The sequence below is a fragment of the Manduca sexta genome, unplaced genomic scaffold, assembly GCF_014839805.1.
Source record: "Manduca sexta isolate Smith_Timp_Sample1 unplaced genomic scaffold, JHU_Msex_v1.0 HiC_scaffold_2826, whole genome shotgun sequence".
Classification (NCBI taxonomy): domain Eukaryota; kingdom Metazoa; phylum Arthropoda; class Insecta; order Lepidoptera; family Sphingidae; genus Manduca; species Manduca sexta.
The window spans coordinates 3,930-19,365 of NW_023593830.1; the positions used below are offsets into that span (position 1 = coordinate 3,930).

Below are 15,436 nucleotides of genomic sequence, written 5' to 3' on the forward strand. Positions count from 1 at the left end.
CTAGATGACCAGCATTATATGCTTGTTAAAATAACATGTTGCATAGGAAATCAGCCCCCTTCTATGTCCCAAAGAACCGCGACTCGTAAGCCGATGTCGTTTAATTTGATGTTTGTGATTGGTCGAGAGGCCAATGCGTCAGTCACGTGTTAGGCTCTCTACCAATAACAATAAAACAACACGGAGTCGCGTCGTGTTTTTTGCCACATTCTAAGCACATTAAATCCTGTTAACACGATGCATTCGAGAAATGCGTACTATTACACACAAACATGCGTGCTGAAAACAGAAAGCGAGCGCAGCAAACACGCCTGGCGTTTGCTGTTAAAAATATGCTGCATATCCACCAAATCTCGAAACCACAATCTCCGATTGGTCGTATCGAAATCCGGACGCATGTCGCATTAAACCACTCGTACTGACGTAATCGTACTTAAGTGGATGATAAGCTATATATCTGCCTTTTAATAGTGTTTACAGCGATTTATCGGTCAATATAATATAGTATTGCTATACTAACATACATATTATGAAATAGGTATATTATAAATTATACTACATTTTATTATTTTAATGATCCTGTTTTTATAATAATCGAGTTTGTGAATATGTTCGTGTTTGGCATTAAAGATAATGTCAGTGTTCAACTTAAGCGGCGGCGAATTTCGATTATTGTTCCAGGGGACAAAGCGGAAATTTCATATACTATTTAGTTAAAATTTTGTGTAGTAGTGTTGGAGGGGGACACAACTGCCCTCCTGGATACGCCCTTGTTTAGTCGTATGGATAATGGTGATGAGTAAACGCGGAAAAAGCTAAATGGATATTTAGAACTTTCAATCCAAGAATGAAACATCTACTGGTGTGGAAGGGTGAGCAAAGACTAGTCAATAACACCATCTATGGCTATACATTTTGTTTACTTTGTTAATTATGGTTATACAGCGCCGTTTCATTATATTGTCAACGATTGGTGATTAATTAAAATGTGTTCATTATCTTCTATAACTATATTACCGTTGTATTTGGGTTGATGACTTTTTTATAATGGTTGTATTTTATTGTAAACTTAATGACGTGTTTATTAAGGTGTAGTTTAAATCGCACGGATAAGTCATTTTAAAGTTTTGTTTTTCACTTGACCGTTATCAAACTAGGTTAGTAATATCACTTTTAGTGGTTTTGATAGTTTGGTTGTTCCTTAAGTTTAAAATCTGTTTCAAGGACGTATCTTCAATAAATATGCATCGCATGCGCATCTGCCTGCGCGAATATGATGTTTATTACATTTTTGTAATAATTCAGGTAACAATGGAAGCGTGGTGCTATGTGGCACCAGCATTTAAAGATCTGGATGAGGTGGCTATGTTTCAAAACCTTCAAAAGGAGCCATGACTGATAAAGGGTTAACCACACCCGATGGGAGGATTTTTTTTTATATATTTCCTTGTCTTTATGCGGAAAATCACTTGCCTGAAGGGCGACTGATCGGTGAAATCGTCTGTCTTACATTCTAAAGTTAGGCCCGATGATGTGAAACACCTTGGAGCTAGCTTTGAGTTCGAGTACATTACACTATTAACATATATGCAGGAGAGAAGGATATATGAAGGAGGAGTAAATTGCGAGTAATTTTTTAAAAAGGGTACCTCAGCGTTTCCTCCTACACAGGGTTCCACTTGATCATCACCTTCTATGACGTGAGAGTAAAACTCAATCGTGTCCTCTACTTTTCATTATAGAATTTTTTTAAAGTTATTTCCTGAGCTCCACACAATTCGACAGCTTCCAACTGACTATTTCAAATGCGACGTGCCCTATTCATACCAACGATTTAACATCTTAACTGGTTTTGCATAATGATTAATTTAAATTAGCCGACGCACCCAAATATACTGTATTTGGGACAAGTACTAAACTATGACAAGCACGAACTTTTTCAACTCATAATGATGGAAAACGTAACGGGCAAAAGGAAAACCGATTGAAGAAAATAGCGTGGTTACGGAACATTCGCGAGTGGACGGAGAATGGAAGCGCTGAGATATTTCTCCTTGCAAGATATACTGAGCTGACTGCAAAACTTCACTAGTTAAAGAGGCACTACAAGAAGAAGACACTATTTATACTCCACAGCGGCATATTAAGTAAACTCCCGCGACCCTTTTCGGCGTATTTGAGACGGTGCCTGGTTAATGATCAACGCTTGTCATTCCCCATATAGATTTATACAATATACACGCTTCAAATAATATTACAATGTTACTTATTTAATTGTGCAATAAATGGAGTATTCTAAAACGATAACAAATTTTAAATGCTACACGAGTAAATAAATTAGACATATTTATACGATGTGCCGATAACCAGGTTCGCCATGATGTCTTTGTTACTAGGCAATGTAACTCTTTATTTATATGAATGACGATAAGCAACGCGACTGCCCAATATATAGTAGCAACAACATACGAAAGTTCGACTGTCCTCGTCATTCTGAAACGTGTCTCAAAATGCTCAGTAATTGCATATCACGCATTTATCCCCGAAGGAGTATGCAGAGGCGCAGGCATAGCTTGTCGACTGACGAATTATAGTCTACACAATCATAGCGGCCTAATGGAATATACACAGGATATGTTCCTATTCTAAGATTTGTTAAACCTTATTAAGAGCAGCCTAATGAATGTTAGACATCGGTATGAAACTTTTTTTGATTTACTTCCGAAGTTGCGACAACTTTGTAGCCGTCATGCTCCGCCCGTGACAATTAAGGCAGCAACATCTCAATTCGTCTTCGCGATTAAATCCAAAAAATAATTTTATTTTAAAGACAACCCACTCGACACAAACACAATCTTATTTCAAACATCTTCCTTGAACGTAATTATCATACTGGCATACGGCAATTAATTAAAAATATACGACTCGCAGTAGATTTTATAGTTCAATTTAGTGAACGTTAATATAACAATTTATCTGTGAATGTAATTATACACGAGTTACGAGTGTTTTATGCTATGCAGTTAACATTCTTATTGATTCGCGGAAATACGGGGAAGTCTTGGGTTAATATGTGTCTCTGTGTTTCGCATTTATACGTAAGCTCACGCGTTTATCCCCAATGAGGTAGATAGAGACGCAACTCGTGTTAATACGTCGAGTTAATATCTATTCCATAATAGTTGGTATTTATAATTTGTATGTCTTAATGTACGTAAGCTCACGCGTTTATCCCTACACGGATAGATAGAGACGAATCTTGTAAGTAAATTTCGCCGATATCTGTCTCATGATAGTATGTGATTATATCGGTGTATACACAATTTCGAATTAAATAAGTAACAATTCAATTCATACTCTTCCGTAATTAATGTGGACGTCAATGACTTGTAAAATTTAATTAAACATTCTTGTACCTACTAATTAGACTCAAGGTTGTAGAATTAAGCATGCTTGTTACAGTGCATTTAAGCTAATCAAACGGCTCAAACACATTTAGCTGTTAAAGTCTTGATAAAAATTATAAGTAGTTTTAAACCTTTTAATAAAAAGGATTAGGGTTATTTGTGGTATTTAACAATTTATTTTGTCTCATACTTCTCTTCTCTTCTTGTGGTGTAAAAAGTACGTAAGAAAGCGTGTGTCACTGAATGACACCACTGATTCATTGTTGATTTTGCCAATGTCAATAGTCAAATAATATTGTTTTCTTGAACTAGAAACTCGCGGCCCGAGTCTCCTCTCCTTAGTCGTCGGTGAGATAGTGACGGCCTATTTATACATTACTGGTTGTAGATTATAGTTAAGTCCGCCCGGATAGCGATCACCGTACACAAGGTGTTAAAACGCGCTATAATTGCCCACGTAAGTGTGTCGCGTTCCGGGATCAGCCTTTGTATATCCGGTTCCTGCAGGCCGGCATAATTGTGTCGACTGTCGAGGTGTAATCATCTCTCATCTGTCGGCATTCTATTGGTCCCCATTCCACTTATCATCTGGTGCAGTGGGGTACATTGCCGTTTTCGGTTAAAAAAAAAAACAACGCCCGTCGGTCAAAAATTTATGATGAAATTGAAATGTCACCGCTTATTTTTTATGATCTATCGCAAATTTAATAAGAAAGCATCGGAATTTCTAAGGAATGTGTTGCGCGATCGTTCGTTTAAATTATTAATAAACAGAAAGTCGTGGTATTTTTGTATAATTATGCAAATTTTATAGTACTCTCAATGTGTGCCCAATATGCGGTATTTATAACAAACGTGACGTTAGTTAGTTTCGAAAATTAATTAACATTACATTTTTCGTGGAAAGTAAATATCAGCATTATATGAATTTCATATTCATTCTATGATCTCATGTGTATATGGATTATTAAGTTATAATAAAACTATCACTTTTTGATGAGCAAACAAAGCCTTCGTCCTAATACACCTTTGGACTTTAAATCATCAACTTGACCGAACTTTCGTTGGTAAAAAAATACTTTTCAGAGAATTCAATAAAAACCCAATGAGAGTAAAGTCGCGAGCAATTGCTAGTTCTAAAGTTTTGTATTTATTGCAAGGCACTCCGTGAATCGGCAAAGCAAATTGAGCCATTAGTTCCGGTAGTTTCAGAATGGCATAGTCATCCATTAATTAATTTCGTGTCTAGTTAGTTGTCCAGAGACAGACTTTTCGAATTGCCTATAAGTAATTCATTTTTGCTAAGGCGGAAACGAAGAGTTAATTGCGTTCATCCGCATACCTTTTTTTACAAAACAATAGAATCACTCGATTGTGCAGATTTCATTTCATGTTGCCACAACATTAACAATTAATTAAAACTAATTTGATAAATACCTCCCCCGTCACATCATGGGACAGAACATGAATGAATGAATCCCTTCCTAGCCGAATTTCGGCCACGGCGGCCAATCTCAACGGAGATCAGTCAAGTACGCAGGATATATTATGATAGTGCACATGGGTGTGCGCAATACACTTGTGCACTCTCTGTTCCTTCACTCTTACAGTCCGATGAGACGGTATTCCGACATGACCGGATAGAGATCAGACGCAGGACCAACGGACAGAACATATCTACATGGTGAGAAGTGGGCGTCCTGGTTGCACCTCTGCCTACCCCTTTGGGGATGAAGGCGTGATATGTGGTTTTGTTTAAAACTAATTAGGCGCTCGGACAATTTAAATGTTATTCTTTCGTACTACTAAAAGTCGAGCCAAGATGAATAATACCATTCTTAATCTAGTGGCAAGGTACTATGTGGTTCCGAAGTGGAAAGACCTGTGTTTGATTCTTAGTTCGGAGATCACTTTATGTGGACTTTTCTGACAGTATTTTGTCTCATATAGGTAATTTAGGCTAGGATGAACACCAGTAGTAAGAACTAAGTCAACTAATTTCTGCAACAGGCAACTTGCATTAAAGCGTGTTTGTGATCACCCTACTTTAGGTATGATAAAGGCAAAAAAGATAATCATGATAATAGACACCTGTTCAACATGACAATTTATAAAATATATAGCAGTCATTATATTAAATCTATTTATTACCAATTAGATCAATGCCTATGTAATTATACATCTAGTTCAGTACTTTGAGTCGCTTACGGAGAATAATCGTATTGCGTATTGAATCTATTTGATTTATTGTCACTACGTTTATAGAATTAATGCGTTTATTTTTTTGAGAATAAAATTGATTTTATTAATAAGGGGAGGAACCCAGTAATAAGTTGTTTTGAGATTGCCGCTGTAGTTATTGAAGTATTATGATAATATAATACCTAAATGCTATGTTCTAGTTGTTTAACGATCTTGGCGAAGATAATTTATCAGTTAATTGAATATTGTGTCAATTACAGTATAGAAATATCTAGAAACATAATAAACCTATTAAGCGTCTAATCTACTTGAGTCTTAAATTAAATCTAGATAAGTTCAATTGTTTTCATAAAAGAACAATACACAAATTATTTAACGAACTTTTTATTATTTGTTACTCTTTTTTTTATTAATGTTATCCTGCGATACCCTCAGTTCAGATAACGCCGATAGACGCGCGTTAACAACTACTCGTATTTTTGTATATCTAATCCATCCTTTACCACGGAGCGAGTGGAGGCGCTGTGTATGCAGAGACATTGAATCTCTTCGTATATTCTACCACCTCTTCCATGAGGAGTGCTCCGAGGAACTGTTCAATATGGTGCCCGCTTCCCTGTAGTAGAGTTCATCCGTACTACGTCGAATCCGTTAGTAGTACGGTGCGTTTTCACGTCATCATATGAACACCCCGATCAATTGTAATTTTGAATTAACAGCTACCTTTATTAATGTAGTTGTTAACGCGTCTGACGCTAGTTATCTGAACGGATTCTAATTGTTCCGTCCAAATGAGGCTCAACAGAACTTCGCATCTGCACACGAAACAAACATAACTGGTGGTAGGTCTCTCATTTGTGAGAGTCCGCCTGGGTAGGTACTACCACAATGTCTATTTATGCCGCCAAGCAGCAGTGTGTAGTCACTGTTGTTTTCCGGTTTGAAGGACCTTGTAGCCAGTGTAACTACTGGACATAATAAGACTTGAAAGAAAGAAATCAAATCAATCTCGTCTCGTCATTCAAACCAATAAAAAAAGCCATTATTTTCAAACAAAACAAAAAGTAAAACAACACACGAAACGGCTTTTGGTACATATATTTGTTCATTTTCTTGACTTCATTGATCACCGGGCGCAAATGTATGAAACAATCCATCCATATTCTTATAGGTGCATATATTTTTATCATTCATGCGTTACTAATCTCTTGTTTTTATTTTAATTACTGTAGTTTTGAATGTCGTTTTGACTGTGTAATCCGTTGTATATTGGTACTGATAGTAACTCTTATGCGAAGTGTCCTTCGTCTCATGGTGGCGTAGGTATGTGTGCTACTGAAAGGTCCAAGGTTCGAATCATATACATGTGGTAAAAGAAAAATTAAAGCCTTTTACAATATTTAAAAATAAGTGTTTCGCTGCACTCACGTTTAAGTAGGATAACAACACTAATTTTACAAACAATTTTAGTTACTGATTTTGAGATTATAATAGGAGTTAGTGAGTTTGGAGTGGATGAAATTCACTACACAGGTATATCAAGATTAATTACAAAAGAAGATATATTTTAGCAGGAGCAATAGACCTATCACCTAACAAAGCTGGTGTAGTGTATGTGTTACACTTTGCCTACCTTTGAAAAGAGATACCGTGATGCTACATGCTATTATATTTCCGATATGTAACAAACAGCACACGTGTGGAATCCGTGTTCAGGTTTTAAATTCAACTTGTTCGCACTATCGCGTTTTGCAAAATATTATGAGTTTAATATTTATATTGGATAACTTTTATCGTAAATTTTATGTTATAACGGTAAATGTTTTGAAAACATTAGGTGTAAATTCCATGTGTTACTATATATTCGATGCCTACGCCGATACGCTGCGTAGATACCAGTACAGTGCGTACTAAGTTCGTATGTCTGTACGAATGCGCATACTATAAACTTAGATGTGATATGTATAGAATTCGATAAATAATACCGTGTGTTCGATTTAATGCAGGTACGGCAAATTGAACCTACAGCACCTGCTTTTAAGTGCTTTGGGGTCCAGATAGAAGATCGACCGCGAAGAGATGATTATCCTTTAATCTTCGCTAGTCCACACAATGGGGTAGATGACTATGTTTAAAAAACTTTTATTTAAAAATGTCGTCCAATATCGAATCTAGTCCACAAAATAAAAAAATAAGTTATAAAGCTATGAAATTTGATGACAGGGGAAGTTGTTAAATAACTGTAATAGTAAACTGTGACGTCACCGATTATCACTCGCATAACACTGCGTGCGTGAGAAAGAGACAACGCGGTAACCCCAGCACGCCCTCACTTTTTCTTACAACAATATTACAAATTTGAATAACTGCTTCATTTTTCAATGTTTGTTGCTAACTTTACAAAAGAATGGGTTAGTATTCCCTAGGGTGCGAATATTGATTCACCAAAAACTAAAGTGTCACAAAAGCTTTGGCTAGGTATTTCGTTGTCTAGATAAAAAAGACTGTTATGGCTTCACTATTGCAAAATTTTCCAAAGTTTAGCCTAGTTTTTTTAAACGTCACGGAGAAGATATATTAACGAATTATCTATTGAAATTGAGATGTTTATTTTCTATTGTTTCAACGTTTAATACATGTATGCCATCATTTATCGTAAGAAATGTCGTCGTTTTTCCAAATCAAAGACAATTTACAAATCACTACAATAGTCGCGAAGGGCCCATATAACTCGGTTCTGGCCTACTTCGCTTTCGTAATTTATATAAAATCTAATTATCTGAACGATTTGTGGCTATATGTTGCATCGGGTACTCTTTCGAACAATTTCACCCTTCGCCACTACACTACAAGTATATCCAACTGAGTAATCTTATTCTGTAAATTTGTATCTGACTTTGGTTTTCGATATTCTTATTGTATTTACACGGGCGCCAGTCAATGTAAATGAGCATCGAGTCGAGTGTAAAATGGTTGTCGGTGTCACTCGCGTGACCCGGCGGCGCACGGCATACATTACGAAGACAATTGAGCGAGTGCCGCGTTAGTTTGTTTCAGTTAGAACTTGAATAAACGGCAAACGCTGGAACAACGAATGAACTCTATCCCAATACCTATCAAATATAAAAAAGAGTTTATGTCATATATCATACTACTAGCGCCATCTAGTGCACTATAGTAGCTTTAATACCCAATATACCATCGCAATGTATTTGAAATAAGGTACCTATTTGCCTTAATTCAATGTGATCATGTTGTTTCAATGTTTTGTTAGAATTTTTATTATATTCTTTATTCGTTTAATAACCTTTCAATCATAATAGGTTATATTTATTATTGACGTTTGGATATTGTAAATGTGTGCTCTGTTAGGAATTTTGCGCGGAATTTACAGTTTCGTAAATAACACTGACATTGCAACTGTATTTATACATTTATACATTTTTATTATCCTTAATTAATTCCAATACATATTCTTTCACTGTTGGTCTTATTTTAATATTCTCATGCATATTCATATTTTATTCATTGTTGGAAGGTAAATAACGATGTATCCGATAGTTTTTTTTTTATTCATAAATATGTTGTGTTAATCAATTTTAAAGGTGAATATAGGGAATGTAAGAGGGTTTTTAATGCAATAATATGAGAGTGGCCCCTGTTAATAGAATATAGACGGCGAATTATAATTATTTAAATAAAACTAAAATGTTAAAAAAAAGCTGTAAATTCTTTTTTTATTTGCTTTATTTTTTAACCTATTGACTACACGCAAGTCGTATGTCTGGTTTCACTATTCTTTCAGGATAATTATTTTTTTTTTACTGAGAAATACATAGTATCATGATATATAAAATTAAATTTGTGCAAAAATTTACAACATACAACCTTAATGATTTCTTGTGTTTACGCGAATGTTAGACATTAAAATTAAACTATTTTCCGGATTTCATCAGCTGTTTTAATATTTAACTTTTCTCCCAAAGTAAAATATTAAAATCACGATAAAATCCGATAAATAGTTTAATTTTAACATACAACCCTTGTAATAGTGAGCCAGAGAATTACGGTAGAAATATAATGTTTAATCTTTTTCATCTATATTATGTATTATAAATGTTGAATAGATATCTTCTAAAAATACGGCTAGCATGTTGTCTTGGTCAAGGCACAAGCTTAAATTGTGTATAACTTGTCCCCAGCGTTAGCATGGTGGTGGTGCTGAACGGGGTGCTGTCGGACGAGTGCCCGACGTCGGTGCGCGCGCTGCTGGCCGCGCACCCGGGCTACAGGGATGCGGCTGCGCAGCTGATAGCGGCGGCCGCGCGAGTCGTGCCCGCGCCCGGCTTGTTGTACGTCGCGCAGAGGGAGCTCGCGGCCGTCGTGCCGCATGACAGTTAGTATACTTGGAACTAATAATAGTGTATGATATTAGCCCTGTATTGTATACTGTCAGCCTGCTGGGTACCGGTCTTCTCTACTACTGAGAGGGTAGTAGTAGGCCTAGTGCGGTTCCGCAGATTTCACTTACCTTCGAAATCTTTAAGGATACAGGTTCTCTTATGATTTTTCCTTCTCCGGTAAAGCAAGCGATAATTCACAAAGAAAACACACATAAATTTGTAGAAAAATCAGAGGTATGTCCTTGAGTTTTGAATCAGGATATTCACTCCAAATTCCACTCCAAATCCACTCCAAATTAAGCTATCGCCATTTGGACCCACAGTCACCTAAAGCAAGGTTTAGATTAGTAAGAAAACTCGCAGCAATTAAGTTCTGAAGAAAATCAGAAGTCAATTTCTGTGAGTTGAAAGTCAATTTCAACCCTCATTTTTTATAAGATAAAAATCTATAACTATATGAGCTTTGAACACCTTTTGAAAGTGTATTCTTTGTAAACTTCAGAAAATGTGAGCATCATTGGATCAGACGACGCCACGTCTTGCATCATTGTCGTCGTCAGACATTCTGGTAAGCTGATTTAGTTTTTATTATTATAAACATAGATTTAAAAACTGTAATAAAAAATATATAAATCATATTCACAATCAAAAAGATTCTCTGTTCGAGTACAGGAATGTAGGACACTGGTACCCATTACCACATGAAGTTATCCTTTCGTTAATGTAAATTTTTGTATGAAAATTTGAACAGTGCCCCGGTGAGCGTATTTGGAACTAAAATACGACGGATTGAAAATCGCGCGCGATTAAACTTCGAATAGTAAATCGGGTAACCATGGCAACGATAGACTAAAAATGTATGCGAGTCGTAAACACGCATTTATTTTTTATACATAGTATTGCCAAACACCTATAGAGAAATGCGTAAAAGTTAATTTACTCGATAATAGTACATCTGCTCGAATACTACTAAGTACACTTCAATACGTATTTTCCTACTAGGGATACAAATTATTGACAGACTTCACTAAATTATTAATTGTTTCTATGCGAAAATCGAATGACATTATTTTTATACGCTCGGTTTCCGTACATAGGCCATTGAACTTGGGTATTGTTGTTGTTAATAAATTACAAATTTTTTTGTAATATTATATTTATCACGTCTGTTTTATATTGGAATTAACAATGTAAATATTTATTGTTACATACACATTCGCGTCTTTTGTCCCCAAAGCGGTAAGCAGAGGTAAGGCCGTGTGAATTCCGTCCTATGATGTGATAGGTGGCGAGACTATTGCTATATCAGGTACAAATTTCAGACTGCGGACCTACTACTCAGTATCAACTAAGCAGGAAAACTGACTATTTTCCACGACCTTTACGGTATTCAGTGTGATAGACACTACTACGTAATTAAACATTTTAAAGAGATTATTATTATTTCACTCTCACAATACAGGAGAATATGTGTGCTGTACTTGTATAATATCCGTGTGAAGTACACTATACTCATTTAACTTATCACTCACTTAACTTTCCAGGTTCGGGAGCAGTTGCGCTTGCGCATCTCGATGGGTCGGGCACGGCGGAGGCGGCAGCCGCGATGGTGGCGCGCGTTCAGCAGCTCGCCGTGGGCTATCCCGAGGGACGCCTGGAGTTACAGCTAGTCGGCGGCTTCACGGATCCGCACCGATATTCAGATGAACTCTTCGCTAATATTATGCGTGAGTTTCGAATATATATTTTTTTTATTTCAGGTGTAAAAATGGGCAAACTGAGGTTCTTTTTTTTATCGTTTCTAGTAGTTGTATTGTTCAATTTTTGTACTGAAGAACATTTCTGAATCACCATTGTCATCGTTTAATAAATTATTTTTATTTTTAATTTGTTTATAAATTGTTGCTTATTGCCAAAAAATTTTTACTCTTTAATTTTATTGAAATGTAAAAAAAATATTTCGAACCCATAAAACGTTTAGATTTAGATTCTGTCAATAGTATCCCTACCAGTTCGTAAAGCAGTTTCCCCAAAGAAGAACTGGCAGGAAACTGGAGTGTAGCTCTTATCAAAATCACTTCAAAGGTGTAAAGTACAGTGAAAAAAATAACAATTAAATACCTTTTTTTGATTTCGATAGTGTAGTTCATTCATGTACTCGCAAAATAGGTAATAAATTATTAATTTCCATACTCATGCACAGCCCCGTTGTTTCCACCCCTCCCGACAAATTCAGCGTGTCATGGATCTTGGTCACAGAAGGCAAATAATCACAATGGCTCACTACAAAGGACTGTTCCTTTCTCGACAATTTATTGCAGATAAGCAAAATTGCAATAATTCTTCTACAGAGCACAACATATTAGACGTATCATGCGTAGTCTTGTCACCCTGCCAATGCGCATGTACAGTCACCCACAAAAATAGTTGGACGAAGGCAAACTTTCAAATCGCCTATGTAATTTTGTGTTCTTTTCTACACGAATTAAAATAAAAAGGATTTACTTTATTAAAAAAATTTATTAACATAACATGTATGTGATGGTTTGTAGCTTTGCATTTGTTTCACAACTTTTGTGGCTGACTTTACAGCCGGAGTGTGGGCCGTGCGTGGGTGTAGAACCCAATCTATTGTTATTGGCGAGTGACGCGGACAGTCTGAGACGAGACTGACTCACGCGCTAATTGGCATTCGAGTACATAATGTAAATATAGCGTTCGAGATTTCGTGGTACGAATGAGTTATGGTTGCAAATGTTTGGTTGTGTCTGAGTCAAGGCTAGTAGATTCGCCAGACTCGTTGAAACTACCTTTAGTTTAGGTGAAATTATCACGCATACAATTACTGATTTTTGCGGTATACTTTAAATATACCAACGATGCCTACAGCTTAAAGTACATAAGAAAACAATTATGTACAAAATAATTGTTTTGAGTGTGTTTGGTCGTTACTATACGAATAGGTTACTACGTACTATAAGCTCATCGTTATGGTTATCTCTAGTGTCCACAGCACATCACATTTATAACACTTTAAATGAATACAAACCTTTCACATTCCAGTATGTAACATAATCAACCAAAACATTTCGTTGTCGATCGTTTTTCTACTATTTCAACAAGCTTTAATCCACAAGCAATTGCGGCTTTGAACCACAATTAATAAAGTTTGAATTTGAATAATTAACCAAACCCCCGTCCAATTCCAGTATCGTTCCACCGCCTGACAGTGGAGATAGATCTGACGCTGGCGTGTTGCTGCGAGTTGAACACGGCGCTCGGCGGCGGCTCGCCCGCGCCGCTCGTCACGGGCGTGGGGGTCGACATCCGCGCCGGGGACCTGTTCCCGGCCACGTTCAGGACAAAGGTCCAGAGCTGCCGCTGAGGGGCGCCAGGACCATCACCAGCGGGCCGCATTCCGCGCAGGTGGGTCGTGTTATACTGGCACGTCAGATTATTTTTCTAGTCCCCTATCCAGGACAAGGGATCTTTTATATTTGTTTTTAATTTTTACTTTTATTTTTATATTTTGTCATCAGTACATAGTATAAAACAAAGTCGCTTTCTCTGTTACTATGTCCCTTTGTATGCTTAAATCTTTAAAACTACGCAACGGATTTTGATGCGGTTTTTAATAGATAGAGTGATTCAAGAGGAAGGTTTATATGTATAATAACATCCATTAAATAGTGGAGAAATACTGTTATTTTGTTATGTTATACCCGTGCGAAGCCAGAGCGGGCCGCTATGTTTTTATATACAACGTTCACAGTTTTTCTATAGTGTATTTAGTATCAGCATTGCACCCGTGCGAAGCCGGGATGGTCGCTAGTTTACTTATATGTTTTACTTCTATCTTATTTTATTTTTTCTGGCACGTCAAAGTTAGCCTAGTGTGGGTCTAAATAGACGACGAGAGTTGACCCATTGCCAGTTGACACGATTATGTCGGTTTGCACCGGATATGCACAGGCTGATTCTAGAACGGGACACTTGCGTGAACCACTATAGTGTGTTTTACACCTAGTTTTGTTTTTCCAATTCCTATTTGAATCGGAATTTCATCGAGTCGCGACACTGTTGTAATATATTTTAAAATTGTAGCTTCTTCAATAAATTTCTTTCTTAAAATGCCTCCCGTAATAACACGGTGGTCGCTATCCGGGCGAATGTATATCCTATCATCATGATGTTGATATCCTCAGGTGCTGGATATATACGACAGCGGCGTGGGCATGTTGCGCATCGGCCCGTTCAACTACGACCCGCTGCGAGGAGTCGACCTGTGGCTCGAGCAGTCCGACGACTTCATACTGCAGCATCTCAGCACCACGCCGGCAGTGGAGCCGCCGCACTTCGTACATAACGTATGATACACGAATTGAACCCTTAATATGACTGTACTTAAGTCTAAATTCAATTAGTGATACTCACCGTCACCCTAAGATTTACGGGGACATTGTAGATGGCGCTGGCGTTATGGATCGCTAGTGTTTTAAAAAAATTATAGCGGAAAAGACTCTACAAGGGGCAAGCCGCAAGCAAGTTCAGAATAATACAATGGGCATGCTTACAGAAGATTTATTTTAATTGGTTTAATCCTACCATCAACGCTTAGTTGGCGGTTTGGATCATTTATTGCAAAGTGCCGTAAATCTTGGATGGCAGTAAGATAAATGTTTACCTCTTTGATAAAAAAAAAGCTTTGAAATTCAATGTGTTGGATGGTGTCTACGTTTATGGGCAGTCGTATCGCTTACCATCAGGCGACCGGCAAGCTCGTCTCGTCATTCAAAGCAATAAAAACAATAGCTTCCAAAATATGTGAATATAATACGTATTTAATTATCCTTGAATCAAAATACCTCTGTTAAGGGAAAGGGAGGATGAGCTGCAATGACGAGTTCATCAAATTAAAAAATAATTAAATTTGGATTTTCTGAGTATCTATGACAATCCAGCTCGAAGGACCAAATCTAATATTTCCTTCACGCTTCAAACTATTATCACGCTTATCTTCACAAAACTCATAAATCTATTACATTTCAGATTCGCGTGACACTAAAGTTCATCCAACAGCATCCGTTCCCGGCGGTGACGGTGTTCCCGGACAATCGGTCGCATTACTATCGCCGCGACGAGCAGACCGGACTGTGGGTGCCGATGCGCTTTAAACTTTACAAGTGTCGGAAGGCGGGTCCATACAAATCACGTCTGTATGTTGCATCCTATATAGCACATTTTGAATATGTGTTTTCTCTTTCATTCTTAGGGCATTTGCTGCGTAGAAAGGGACACACTGATTGTGGTTATAAATAGAAAAGGATGATTTAATTTGCCAGATCCGCAATGTGTTTCTACTCATTTATTAATTATACAGATGTTTTAATTACAGGACGGATTACTATATTAAATCTGTAAAAA

General features: G+C 37.0%; 1 protein-coding gene across 1 annotated transcript; it reads left to right on the forward strand.

Annotated features, from left to right (window-relative positions):
• The first annotated feature begins 740 nt into the window (after nucleotides 1-740).
• On the forward strand, nucleotides 741-15,374 carry LOC119188494 (protein N-terminal asparagine amidohydrolase-like). Its single transcript, XM_037446295.1, is given in 8 exon segments — nucleotides 741-872; nucleotides 9,812-10,005; nucleotides 10,515-10,580; nucleotides 11,557-11,739; nucleotides 13,222-13,368; nucleotides 13,371-13,438; nucleotides 14,218-14,379; nucleotides 15,062-15,374. Coding segments are annotated over 7 exon segments (1,083 nt in total). The 5' UTR covers nucleotides 741-872; nucleotides 9,812-9,818; the 3' UTR covers nucleotides 15,332-15,374.
• The last annotated feature ends 62 nt before the right edge of the window (nucleotides 15,375-15,436 follow it).